Here is a 13,795-nt window from a genome sequence, read left to right as displayed (position 1 = left end):
GCTTTAGGATCTGTCCCTTTCATCGGCCTGTTTAAAGCTGACACAGGAAGTGATACAACTGCATTTGCACTAATCGGTGAACAACACATCTGCAGAGCACATCCATGTAAGACCGCAGATTAGGGGGGAAATACAGCACACAGTAGGGCGAGTACTAGCCTGGGAGCTTTTGTCTTGTTATCTTTGGGAGTGAGTTGACATTATCCCCATGGATAAGGTTTTACCATGCACAGATTACCACGACGACAACAAAAAAAACACAAGAGCGGCCCCACTCAATCCCTGTCTCATACTCTCTATCTCCATGGCTGTCTGTCTATTTCTACATGCCTCTATCCCTCCATCAACTCTCTCTCCAGCAATCTGTAGCTGCAGACAGATCAGGCTGAAGCTGGGCCATGGAGGCTGCTGTGTTAATGACACCTACGCTCCATGCAGCTTTGTTGCTTGTTTGTTGATTAATCTCCCCGGCGACAACATCTACTCAGGAACTCTCTAAACAACGACACACACGCCGTCTCCTAATCTGGGAGGACCTGGCCTCCACAGATAGCAGAGACAAACCATTCAGCTTCACGATAAACCGACTCCAGATGCTACAACCATACTTGTACTTCTACTCAGCACAGCTGACATCTAGCCCACAGTCAGGCATGTGTGTACTTGTACCGTAACAAGGGGAGGAACATCATAAACTGTTTACGCGATAACTAGACGTAAATTAGGGTTAGCGTAAGTACATCCGTAAGAACATCTTCTACACAGAAAAGCTGGTTAAGGTACACCAGCACAGCTGATGACTGTCTTTGTGATTTTAATTGGTGAAAACAGATGTAGAGCTAACTGCATCTCTAACTAGACTTCTAAAAATATACATTTTATATATAAATCACAACAAGCCTGAATGCCATTCTGTAGCTTTCATTGGACAGTATTCATAGTTGCTGTCCTATTCAGGGATGAAATAGGACGCCAGAATTATTGTTACTTTTTGTGTGTGTGTGTGTAGAAGACAGAGAGAAAGAGAAAGAGAGAGAGAGAGAGAGAAAGAGAAAGAGAGAGAAAAAGAGAGAGAGATAGAGAGAGAGAGAAAGTCACAAGGCTCAGGGGCATGGATGATGCAGGACAGAGGGAGGGAGGGAGGGATAGATTGAAGGGAGAGAGAGAGGGAGGGAGGAGAGGTGACCTCTTCCACCACCAAGGAGCCTCCATGTTAGGGGTGTGTGTGTGTGTGTGTGTCCTTTGTGTGTGTGTCCTGTGTGTGTGTCCTGTGTGTGTGTGTCCTGTGTGTGTGTATGTCCTGTGTGTGTGTGCCCTGTGTGTGGGCATCGTCAGCATGGCACTCAGCCACATGCTGGCATGAATCAGCCCCACTGACAGCCTCCACAATCAACACTTCCCTGTGGACCCATGATGTACCCAGATGCTAAGCGCTAAGCAGGGAAAGTGAGAGTATTTAACAGTTTCCACACTGCAGGGAGATGCATGAAAATCGTGACTAACATAACAGTCATCGCTGTTGATTAAACCATTTTTAAAAGTACAACTTGAGCCACCTTAGCTCAAAAGAGGGACATCTGTCTTTCTGAATATCTCAGTACTGGTCTTTCACCAAGATACAGAAGCTGTTTGAAGATATGCAGTCATTCACCCAGGCTAACACCAGTACATTTTACCTAATGAAGCATGACCTTTTCCCTTTACGGAGTGAGGTGCGTTAATGAATGGCTTCATCAAGGCCTTCAAAGCCTGCATGACTTCATCATTAGAGGTACTGGACCTGAACACAAATTACTCTGGTGATGATAGCCTCCCCAACACTCCCCACACCTGCAGTCTGTCCCCAACACTACCGAACACTCCCCACACCTGCAGTCTGTCCCCAACACTCCCCACACCTACAGTCTGTCCCCAACACTACCCAACACTCCACACACCTGCAGTCTGTCCCCAACACTACCCAACACTCCCCACACCTGCAGTCTGTCCCCAACACTACCCAACACTCCACACACCTGCAGTCTGTCCCCAACACTACCCAACACTCCCCACACCTGCAGTCTGTCCCCAACACTACCCAACACTCCACACACCTGCAGTCTGTCCCCAACACTACCCAACACTCCCCACACCTGCAGTCTGTCCCCAACACTACCCAACACTCCCCACACCTGCAGTCTGTCCCCAACACTACCCAACACTCCACACACCTGCAGTCTGTCCCCAACACTACCCAACACTCCACACACCTGCAGTCTGTCCCCAACACTACCCAACACTCCCCACACCTGCAGTCTGTCCCCAACACTACCCAACACTCCCCACACCTGCAGTCTGTCCCCAACACTACCCAACACTCCACACACCTGCAGTCTGTCCCCAACACTACCCAACACTCCACACACCTGCAGTCTGTCCCCAACACTACCCAACACTCCCCACACCTGCAGTCTGTCCCCAACACTACCCAACACTCCCCACACCTGCAGTCTGTCCCCAACACTACCCAACACTCCACACACCTGCAGTCTGTCCCCAACACTACCCAACACTCCACACACCTGCAGTCTGTCCCCAACACTACCCAACACTCCACACACCTGCAGTCTGTCCCCAACACTACCCAACACTCCACACACCTGCAGTCTGTCCCCAACACTACCCAACACTCCCCACACCTGCAGTCTGTCCCCAACACTACCCAACACTCCCCACACCTGCAGTCTGTCCCCAACACTACCCAACACTCCACACACCTGCAGTCTGTCCCCAACACTACCCAACACTCCACACACCTGCAGTCTGTCCCCAACACTACCCAACACTCCCCACACCTGCAGTCTGTCCCCAACACTACCCAACACTCCACACACCTGCAGTCTGTCCCCAACACTACCCAACACTCCACACACCTGCAGTCTGTCACCAACACTACCCAACACTCCACACACCTGCAGTCTGTCCCCAACACTACCCAACACTCCCCACACCTGCAGTCTGTCCCCAACACTACCCAACACTCCCCACACCTGCAGTCTGTCCCCAACACTACCCAACACTCCCCACACCTGCAGTCTGTCCCCAACACTACCCAACACTCCCCACACCTGCAGTCTGTCCCCAACACTACCCAACACTCCCCACACCTGCAGTCTGTCCCCAACACTACCCAACACTCCACACACCTGCAGTCTGTCCCCAACACTACCGAACACTCCCCACACCTGCAGTCTGTCCCCAACACTCCCCACACCTACAGTCTGTCCCCAACACTACCCAACACTCCACACACCTGCAGTCTGTCCCCAACACTACCCAACACTCCCCACACCTGCAGTCTGTCCCCAACACTACCCAACACTCCACACACCTGCAGTCTGTCCCCAACACTACCCAACACTCCCCACACCTGCAGTCTGTCCCCAACACTACCCAACACTCCACACACCTGCAGTCTGTCCCCAACACTACCCAACACTCCCCACACCTGCAGTCTGTCCCCAACACTACCCAACACTCCCCACACCTGCAGTCTGTCCCCAACACTACCGAACACTCCACACACCTGCAGTCTGTCCCCAACACTACCCAACACTCCCCACACCTGCAGTCTGTCCCCAACACTCCCCACACCTACAGTCTGTCCCCAACACTACCCAACACTCCCCACACCTGCAGTCTGTCCCCAACACTCCCCACACCTACAGTCTGTCCCCAACACTACCCAACACTCCCCACACCTACAGTCTGTCCCCAACACTCCCCACACCTGCAGTCTGTCCCCAACACTACCCAACACTTCCCACATCTGCAGTCTGTCCCCAACACTACCCAACACTCCACACACCTGCAGTCTGTCCCCAACACTACCCAACACTCCCCACACCTGCAGTCTGTCCCCAACACTACCCAACACTCCCCACACCTGCAGTCTGTCCCCAACACTCCCCACATCTGCAGTCTGTCCCCAACACTACCCAACACTCCCCACACCTGCAGTCTGTCCCCAACACTACCCAACACTCCACACACCTGCAGTCTGTCCCCAACACTACCCAACACTCCCCACACCTGCAGTCTGTCCCCAACACTACCGAACACTCCACACACCTGCAGTCTGTCCCCAACATTCCCCACACCTACAGTCTGTCCCCAACAGTACCCAACACTCCCCACACCTACAGTCTGTCCCCAACACTACCCAACACTCCCCACACCTGCAGTCTGTCCCCAACACTACCCAACACTCCCCACACCTGCAGTCTGTCCCCAACATTCCCCACACCTACAGTCTGTCCCCAACAGTACCCAACACTCCCCACACCTACAGTCTGTCCCCAACAGTACCCAACACTCCCCACACCTACAGTCTGTCCCCAACACTACCCAACACTCCCCACACCTGCAGTCTGTCCCCAGCCTCTCCACAGTGACTTGGACCAAGAGGGTGCTTATTGGATGGATAATGCACGTCTCACCCCATCAAGTAGACCCCCCCGTTCCACTGTGTCTGTTTGCAAATGGATGCCGGAAGCGAGGAGCCCCTTCGGGTCTGTAATTCAATACCAGAGGTCTGACAGACTGTGATCAGATACGTACGGACCTAATGCTCTCAGCACAGCCGAGCCACACGCTGCAATCACACAATATCTCATTACCCCCGGCTATTGTCAAGCCACCCGCATTCTCACTGAGTGAAGGAGGATCATTAGCAGAAGATGAACACTATGTGGCGAAGCGAGAACAAGCTGGAACCGCACGCTGGTACAAGCTGGACCCGCACGCTGGTACAAGCTGGACCCGCACGCTGGTACAAGCTGGACCCGCACGCTGGTACAAGCTGGACTTGCTTCTGGCTGAGCTCGTTCACGCTCACATGAACGGGTTATTGTTTATCCAAAGTGACGTTCAAGGAAGCGGGGATCAGAAGAGTATAGTTCTAACAGTGAACAACCCAGTGGGGTGTGGGGGTGTGGGGTGTTTTCAATCCTAGTCGGACCTCCAGGTCAGCGGTTTCTACGTGTGAGCAATGAACATCAACCAGGAGGCCGCAGCCTGTTCCAGCCATTAAACTGCGCCAGTGTGGGACATCCCAGCACTCCAAACTGCTGGAGGCCTCATCCATTATTCAGGCTTCCTGCCACTCTACTTCCACATGTTTCCCATTCATTAATATTTCAGACCCCTCCCCTCCATGCCCCTCCCTGCCCACCCGTCCCCACCCCGTCTTCCTTCCTCAGACAACTCGCCACCCACCGGCCTGGTCCCCTTCCCAAGACACCTCCCACTGGAACGCAGGTCTGCATGAATCTCTCTGTGGCATTCTCCTAAGATGGCCTCCATGGTGTTTAGACCGGGCTCCTCATGACTCTCAGGGTCCTGGGACAGGGGCCGAGGCCCCGTCTCCTGAGAGAGTATGGGTTAGGGAAACAGGTGACAAGGGAGTCAGGTGGCTGAGCGGTTAGGGAAGCGGGCTAGTAATCTGAAGGTTGCCAGTTCGATTCCCGGCTGTGCCAAATGACGTTGTGTCCTTGGGCAAGGCACTTCACCCTACTTGCCTCGGGGGAATGTCCCTGTACTTACTGTAAGTCGCTCTGGATAAGAGCATCTGCTAAATTACTAAATGTAAACAGCCCCAGGTCTCTGTATCCTCCGTCCGGCACTGTTACAGCCTTGCCGGCAGCTGGGCAAATGTCACATTGTGTTTGTTTGTTGTAGAGAATATAGAGACATCGATCTCCTCAGTGTAAGTATAGTTTCAACAGGGGCCTGGACCCTGTAGACCAGTCACAGGAGAAGAGGGCTCCATTATGGTAGCCTGGTGGACGCATTAGTATCATGAAATAGTATTATTTGTATTGTGACGCAGTCTGGAGGACTGGGGGACTGGGTGACTGGAGGACTGGAAGACTGGAGGACTGGGGGACTAGGGGACTGGAGGACTGGGGGACTGGAGGACAGGAGGACTGGAAGACTGGAGGACTGGAGGACAAGAGGACTGGGGGACTAGGGGACTGGAGGACTGGGGGACTAGGGGACTGGGGGACTGGAGAGGGATGATGCAGCCATCAGGCAGCAGCCTCCAGAACTGCTACACCCTCTGCCTAGCGATGCTGGCTTCTCACAGCAGTCGCTCTGCTTCCATCCTACAGCAGGCAGGCAGAGCCAGGTGCCTGCCGCTGTCTCTAGGGCAGGCACCGTGGAGGGAGGAAGATATAGCCTAGCTCAGGCCTTGCTGTGGTGTGAGAAGCCAAGTGCATCTGGGGACTGAGAGAGAGGGCCTGAGAGGCAGCGAGGAAAATCTGAGCCTAACTCTCCCTGGAGAGAGAGGGAAAAAGAATAGATTTATATCTTTGTTTTTAATCCCACCCCTCCTCTCGGTCTCTCCGCACACTCCTCGTGTGCCTGTGTAGCCAGGATGGGGAACATGGGGGCCGTAACGTGTCACAGAACAAGCTCCCGCCCTGCTGCCACATCAAAATCCTTCTGTACATGTTATGGCAGATGTTGATCCATTTAGACTTTGTTGTTGGTTTCCTTGTGTATGTGTGTGTGTTGTTTTGTGGGGATTTCTGGGGTGAGGGGTGTGTGTGTGTGTGCTTGTGTGTGTATTGCCTAATGTTATGCTATCTGGAAAAGATTCCGCTACAGAATGGCTAGCTGGCTGGTTGGCTCCTGACTCTGTGAGGTGTGTGTTGAATTACAATGATGTGTTAGTGTGAAGACTCCCTGCCCCCAACACTCTATCAGAGGAACAGGCCCACAGCCAACACAGCTCAGTTATAAACTCTCCTGCTCTCCTCCACATCTCTCCTGCTCTCCTCCACATCTCTCCTGCTCTCCTCCACATCTCTCCTGCTCTCCTCCACATCTCTCCTGCTCTCCTCCACACCTCTCCTGCTCTCCTCCACATCTCTCCTGCTCTCCTCCACATCTCTCCTGCTCTCCTCCACATCTCTCCTGCTCTCCTCCACATCTCTCCTGCTCTCCTCCACATCTCTCCTGGTCTCCTCCACATCTCTCCTGCTCTCCTCCACATCTCTCCTGCTCTCCTCCACACCTCTCCTGCTCTCCTCCACATCTCTCCTGCTCTCCTCCACATCTCTCCTGCTCTCCTCCACATCTCTCCTGCTATCCTCCACATCTCTCCTGCTCTCCTCCACATCTCTCCTGCTATCCTCCACATCTCTCCTGCTCTCCTCCACATCTCTCCTGGTCTCCTCCACATCTCTCCTGCTATCCTCCACATCTCTCCTGGTCTCCTCCACATCTCTCCTGCTCTCCTCCACATCTCTCCTGCTCTCCTCCACATCTCTCCTGGTCTCCTCCACATCTCTCCTGCTCTCCTCCACATCTCTCCTGCTCTCCTCCACATCTCTCCTGCTCTCCTCCACATCTCTCCTCGTCTCCTCCACATCTCTCCTGCTCTCCTCCACATCTCTCCTACTCTCCTCCACATCTCTCCTGCTCTCCTCCACATCTCTCCTGCTATCCTCCATATCTCTCCTGCTCTCCTCCACATACACACAGAGCTGTTTCCTTCCCGGGAACTCACACAGAAGGGAAGTCTAGGATTCACAGGGTGAGGAGAGGTAAACAAGAGTCACAGGGGTATAATTGAATGTTTGTGTTTGCTTGTGTGTGTGTGTGTGTGTGTGTGTACCAAGGTCTTTCAGAAAGAAAGTGGGCAAAGGAGATGTGGAAATACTAAGAGACGAGAATAGACTGAGGTGGAGAGAGAAAGAGAGAGAGAGAGACAGAGTAATAGAAAGGGAGAGAGTGAGAGACAGGGAGAGGTGGAGAGACAGAGAGAGTAATAGAAAGGGAGAGAGTGAGAGACAGGGAAAGGTAGAGAGACAGAGAGAGTAATAGAAAGGGAGAGAGTGAGAGACAGGGAGAGGTAGAGAGACAGAGAGAGTAATAGAAAGGGAGAGAGTGAGAGAAAGGGAGAGAGTGAGAGACAGGGAGAGGTAGAGAGACAGGGAGAGAGACAAAGAGAGGGAGGATGAGCATGGGCCAGGGTTAGACTGTGTAAGATGCAGTGATGTCTAACAGGATGCCTAATGGGCAGAGCATGTCTTCTTCTAGGACACAGAGATTCATTAAGATCTGGACCAGCAGAGACATGCTGTCACACCACACACACACACCACATACATGCACTACACACACACACACACACACACCAGCCTGGTCCAGGGGTGAGTCCAAGAGACTATGGTATTACAGCAGCACCAGCCTGACAGCACACCTCCATAGTGTGCTCAGTAATATGTTGGTTACCTCAGTGAGTTAGCTAGATGCCATACAAAGTGCCTATAAACCTCAGGCCCTGCGACAGTAAAACATCTTTATAGTTGTGAGACGAGCATGGGCCCCTCTACCAGTAATATCCAATAGAGAGGATCCATCAACATGCTAACACACAGCCTGGGGCTTCTGCCTTCCTCTATCAACACCACAGCACATGAACCCATAAGAATCACCCAGCAGAACCTTACTTGATCGTCTGTATGTGCTGACTAGTATAACTGCCTTGTGGTTCTGTTATCGTGCAAAACAACGGCTCAATCCTTTCTCAGTGAATGCTGAAATAATGCTTAATTTACGTTTAAACTGTTTAAATATAAACAACACCTTGTTATTTTCATGAAAATAAGTCCATAACTCCAGTCCTGTCTCATGTCTCTGCATGTAGACTTCCTCCAGTCCTGTCTCATGTCTCTGCATGTAGACTTCCTCCAGTCCTGTCTCATGTCTCTGCATGTAGACTTCCTCCAGTCCTGTCTCATGTCTCTGCATGTAGACTTCACACAACACATATACTGTATATTTAACGCAGATTTTGGTGCCACATTTCGGTCCCACTTGCACACATGCCTGAGGTGTCTGTTGAAATATTTGCCCTCTGGTGCTCCAAAACGTACGTAAGAAGAATGCATATGAATGCTAGTTAAATTATACTGCATTCATGTGGTGTCAGAATAATCTGAAGAAAAAAATCAAAAGTTTTTCCCAATATTCACGTGATGCAAGTCTGAACAAAGGAAGTCAAAAAACATGGCAGACAACAGTGATTTATTTTTTAAAATCTGTTTTTTCTATAAAAACAATGTCATGTGAGGGAGTCAGATGACTAAATGTAAATGTCATACACCCTCGTTTTGTGGCTATTTTTTTTAAGTATCAATTTGTGAAAACCCAAAGGATACCCAACCCTAGTTAGGGGAGAACATGCACGTCTCTAATCTCCAGGAGAACATGCACATCTCTGCCTCTGCCTCTGCCTCTGCCTCTAGCTCTGCCTCTAGCTTTGCCTCTGCCTCTAGCTCTGACTCTAGCTTTGCCTCTGCCTCTAGCTCTGCCTCTGCCTCTAGCTCTGCCTCTAGCTTTGCCTCTGCCTCTAGCTCTGCCTCTAGCTCCGCCTCTGCCTCTCGCTCTGCCTCTAGCTCTGTGTCTGCAGAGCAGAATCAGAACCAGAGCAGAGACCTGCCATCACATTCAGTCCCCTAAGGTGAGCAGAGACATCATCACATTCAGTCCCCTCAGGTGAGCAGAGACACATCATCACATTCAGTCCCCTCAGGTGAGCAGAGACATCATCACATTCAGTCCCCTCAGGTGAGCAGAGACACATCATCACATTCAGTCCCCTCAGGTGAGCAGAGACACATCATCACATTCAGTCCCCTCAGGTGAGCAGAGACATCATCACATTCAGTCTCCTCAGGTGAGCAGAGACATCATCACATTCAGTCTCCTCAGGTGAGCAGAGACATCATCACATTCAGTCCCCTCAGGTGAGCAGAGACACATCATCACATTCAGTCCCCTCAGGTGAGCAGAGACTCATCATCACATTCAGTCCCCTCAGGTGAGCAGAGACATCATCACATTCAGTCCCCTCAGGTGAGCAGAGACATTATCACATTCAGTCTCCTCAGTGTACAGAAGGTGTGTGCTCATGCCTCTCACATCAACACATTTTTAAGTTCAGGATGCTTGCTTGAGAGTTAAACAATAATTAATATATAAAGTGTTGGGATGTTGGGGTATTGAACCACGCCTGACCTTCAGTTGGTCTAAGAAAATCGATTGAGAAAATTGACCCAATTATTTACTTCCTCAGAGAAAACAAACAAAGCAGTGTGTTTTCAGCATAAAGAAACGTAACAGAAACCTGCAGCAGTCTAAGACGCGGAGTGCACTTAAACACGGCATCACAAGTCAATAGGATATTTATACACTTCATATCATATTCCTTTTGAAATGTTATCAAAGAGAAAGTTACACAGAGGCCGACATTATATCTCAACCACAAGTTTAACATTTCAATATGCATGCGTAGGCACACAGTAACACATCGTAGGAGAAACTCCCCTGTGATGTTAAAACACATTTCTTGTGCAGTAAATATTCCCAGAGTCTGCCTTTTTACAAAATACTAAATCTGCAAAAATCCCTTCCCCAGTTCTGTCTTCCTATACCCGCCATCTTTAATCCTGCCCCTCTCCATGCACCCTCCCTTCTACCTCTCTCCCTGTCCCTTTCCCTCCATCTTTTCCCCTCTTCCTCTCTCTTTCTCCTCCATGGTTCAGTCAGCAAGAACCCCCCCCCCCAGCCGGACACACTCTCTGGCTCTTTCTTTCAACATATCAATTGCTCTCTTTCTTCCTTACTCTCCCCTTTCCCCCCTTCCTCCTCCCCCATCTCCAGCTTCTCTATCTCCGGCCCATCTCCCTCTCATCCCTCTCATCCATCTCCCTCTCATCCCTCTCTGGGGCGGAGCAGGCTTGGTATCAGAGTGTACTTCCTGCAGCAGAGAGAACCCCACCTGGTCTACACCCACCTGGTCTACACCCACCTGGTCTACACCCACCTGGTCTACATCTACACCCACCTGGTCTACACCCACCTGGTCTACATCTACACCCACCTGGTCTACACCCACCTGGTCTACATCTACACCCACCTGGTCTACATCTACACCCACCTGGTCTACATCTACACCCACCTGTGTATAACTGCACTGTGTCCACAGGCCTCCCCGAGAGAGCAGGGGGCGAAGGTCACAGCACCATCACCAGAGATATGGCCTTGTGTAATGACAGACATATCAAGACCCTACACCGGAGGAGATGCTAATCTTGTTAATGTTCAAGACGAGAGATAAAGATGAGAGAGAAGAACAAATCGGAGGACTGGCAGACGTGTGTCTGGAGCTGAAGAAAGCTTCTGTGTGATGAAAATATGGTTATGCAGCTGTAATGTCATCTTTCTCTGCATTTTAAAGAGCTGTACTCCAGGCAAGTTCCCAGACCCACCTCCACAGAATTCTGAGGGTTATTTCAGCAGCAGTGAAGTACAGTAACACAATCCGTCTCATTCCACTTACACAAAAGTCAGGGCTCAAATACTGTACGTCAACACACACACGCACAGTGCCCCTCCCCACACACACCCTTTAATAGAAGTCCAGACTCACGTGTTCTGAAGCGGTGGTGTGGCCGTGTGGCGGGGGCCTTGGGGGGGCCCTTGGGGGGGCCCTTGGGGGGGCGGCCGCTGCTCCAACGTGTTGGTTTCAGGGGGGGTCCGGGGGCTGCGGTGGGCGGGGGCACCTTGGGGGGGCCCTTAGTAGCAGGAGGGGTGGTGGGGGGCTCCAAGGTGGTGGTGGTCGTAGAGGAGGTGGTTCGTGGCCGCGGGTTGGACGCCCCATTGCGTCCGTTGCTCTGCCCGTTCTCCCGGCGCGTGGAGGTGCCGCGGGGGGTTGCCTCCCTTCCCGGCGTAGGGCCAAGTGGTGGGCGGGCGGTTGTCGTGCTAACCGTGGCGGGGACGCGGATCACCACACTGTTGTGGAGGTGTGGAGCGCGCTTACTGCCTCCATTGGCCGGGCTCCCGTTGGCCGAGTGGTTGGCCGGTGGATCGGCTCGAGTTCTGGGGGGGGGGGCGGTCCCGTCAGCCGCCAGGGGGGTGGTGCTGGACACCGGGGAGGGCAGGGTTGAAGTGTCCGAGCCCTTGGGCACCGAGCTGGGCTGGGACATGAAGATAGGGTCCTGGCCGATGCCCTTGGCGTCCACCAGGTCTGTGGGGACGTAGTCCTGGACGGAGCCCACTACGATCCACTTGAGCAGCATGAGGCTGAGGCCAAGCCCCACGAAGCCCATGACCAGGGGCACGGCACACAGCCAGGTCTGCTGCCGGGGCAGGAGGGCGCAGGGTCCGCAGCGCAGGGGCCCCGGGGCCCGCGGAGACGCCTGCTCGCCCCCGGGCTCCTCCAGGCTCATGGCGGCCAGCGTGCTGGCGCCCGAACGCTCGCTCATTCTGCCAAGCTGGGTGGGTGTCAGGGATCAAACTGGGGGCCCAATCACAACAGGGAATGCACAAGGGAGGGGACGGGGCACAGAGCCAACACTGGGCATCTTACCATGTACCCACGAAACACCTGCATTCAAATAGCAACATGTGTACACACACACAAAGATTCACACACACACTGGAGCAAACTAACAAGACACACTGGCGTCCCACACGCAAGACCAGTAATTACAAGCTGGGTAGCTCACACTAATGCACACACAAGCAGAACCATGCTCCCATCGGCACAGAGCAGAATACAAACAAACAAACACACACACACACACACTCTAACACATACACAGGTTAGACGTGGGCAGGTGAGGGAGCGAGGCGTGAAGACACGCCTCTCCCCAGTTCAGCAGTAACGAGGCAATGGTAAATCCCAGGAAGCTTCGCTCCCCTGATAGAGGGGGATAGCAGAGGCAAAAAGCAGGCAGGGTATCGATCCACGGCCAGTCTTCCGAGCTCTGTTGTAAATCCCTGTGTGGGTGAGCTCGTGTTTGCGTGTGTGGATTAGCCAATCCACCCAGGGCTGCACCCTCACGCTGCTGAAAAACACTTCAATCCAGTGCTGTCCCACTCTGCCGCGACGCCCTGGTCTTCTGGACGAGATCCGCTCCCAAAACGCTCCGGGGCTCCGTCCCTCGGCTGCCTGCTGCACACACACCTCCACAACCTCCAGAGGTGCTCCTGTTCAGGAGCAGCAACCAGACACGAGCACGCACAGACACAGAAGCAGGGAGATGCAGCGAGAGATCGCCCTGCTCTCTCTCTCTACAGCAGGGAGGGGTGGAGGAAAGGGAGGGGGGTAAATCCCACTGATCTCTCTCAGATCCGTGTCCTCCTGTCGGAATTGTCCATCTGTGTCCGGCAGTCGGTCCTCAGAATCTCACACTGCCTCAACGGAAGAACGCTGCTGCTGCTGGTCGGTCCTCTCTACATTCCCCCACTGGCAAGCAGCAGAGATGGAGAGGTGGAGAGAGAGAGAACGAGCGAGAGAGGAGGAGGGAGGGGGCTGCTCTAAAAAACGGATGCGGCGGCTGTTCTTGGAGGCTGCGGAGACTAGGAAAGAGAGAGAAGGTACAGATGAGAGAGAGAGGAATCAACGAGAGAGAGAGAGACAGAGAGAGCTGAGAGAGAGAGGGGAGGGGAATGTTGGCTCGATCCTCTGTGTGATGTGGGCTTTAAGGCTCGCCCCTCCGACGGCAGGACTCCAGCCTGACAGACAACAACTGCCCCATCGCTCCCTCCACACCACACCTCGGACGGAGTGAGCACGTGTGCGGGAAAAACTGCCTACCCTGACATCAGCAAGAAACAGAGAGGGGAAGAGAGGTGAAAAAAGAGTTGTCAGAAAGAGAGAGAGGTTGAAATGAGACAGAGGAGGTAGAGAGAGAAAATGAATAAATGAGAGCAAGAGAGGAGGTAGAGAGAGGTA

General features: G+C 52.8%; 1 protein-coding gene across 1 annotated transcript in view; it reads right to left on the bottom strand.

The window, feature by feature from the left end:
* nrg3b (neuregulin 3b) overlaps positions 1-13,546 on the bottom strand; it is a 137,539-nt gene extending 123,993 nt beyond the window's left edge. Inside the window, exon 1 of the mRNA XM_062475589.1 lies at positions 11,486-13,546. Within this exon, the coding sequence (XP_062331573.1) occupies positions 11,486-12,320 (835 nt within the window). The 5' untranslated portion in view covers positions 12,321-13,546. The remainder of the gene's footprint in view (positions 1-11,485) is intronic.
* Positions 13,547-13,795: the final 249 nt, after the last annotated feature.

This window comes from Osmerus eperlanus, chromosome 12, assembly GCF_963692335.1.
Source record: "Osmerus eperlanus chromosome 12, fOsmEpe2.1, whole genome shotgun sequence".
In the NCBI taxonomy this organism is placed as follows: Eukaryota; Metazoa; Chordata; class Actinopteri; order Osmeriformes; family Osmeridae; genus Osmerus; species Osmerus eperlanus.
This window is presented reverse-complemented; position numbering and strand designations above follow the sequence as displayed.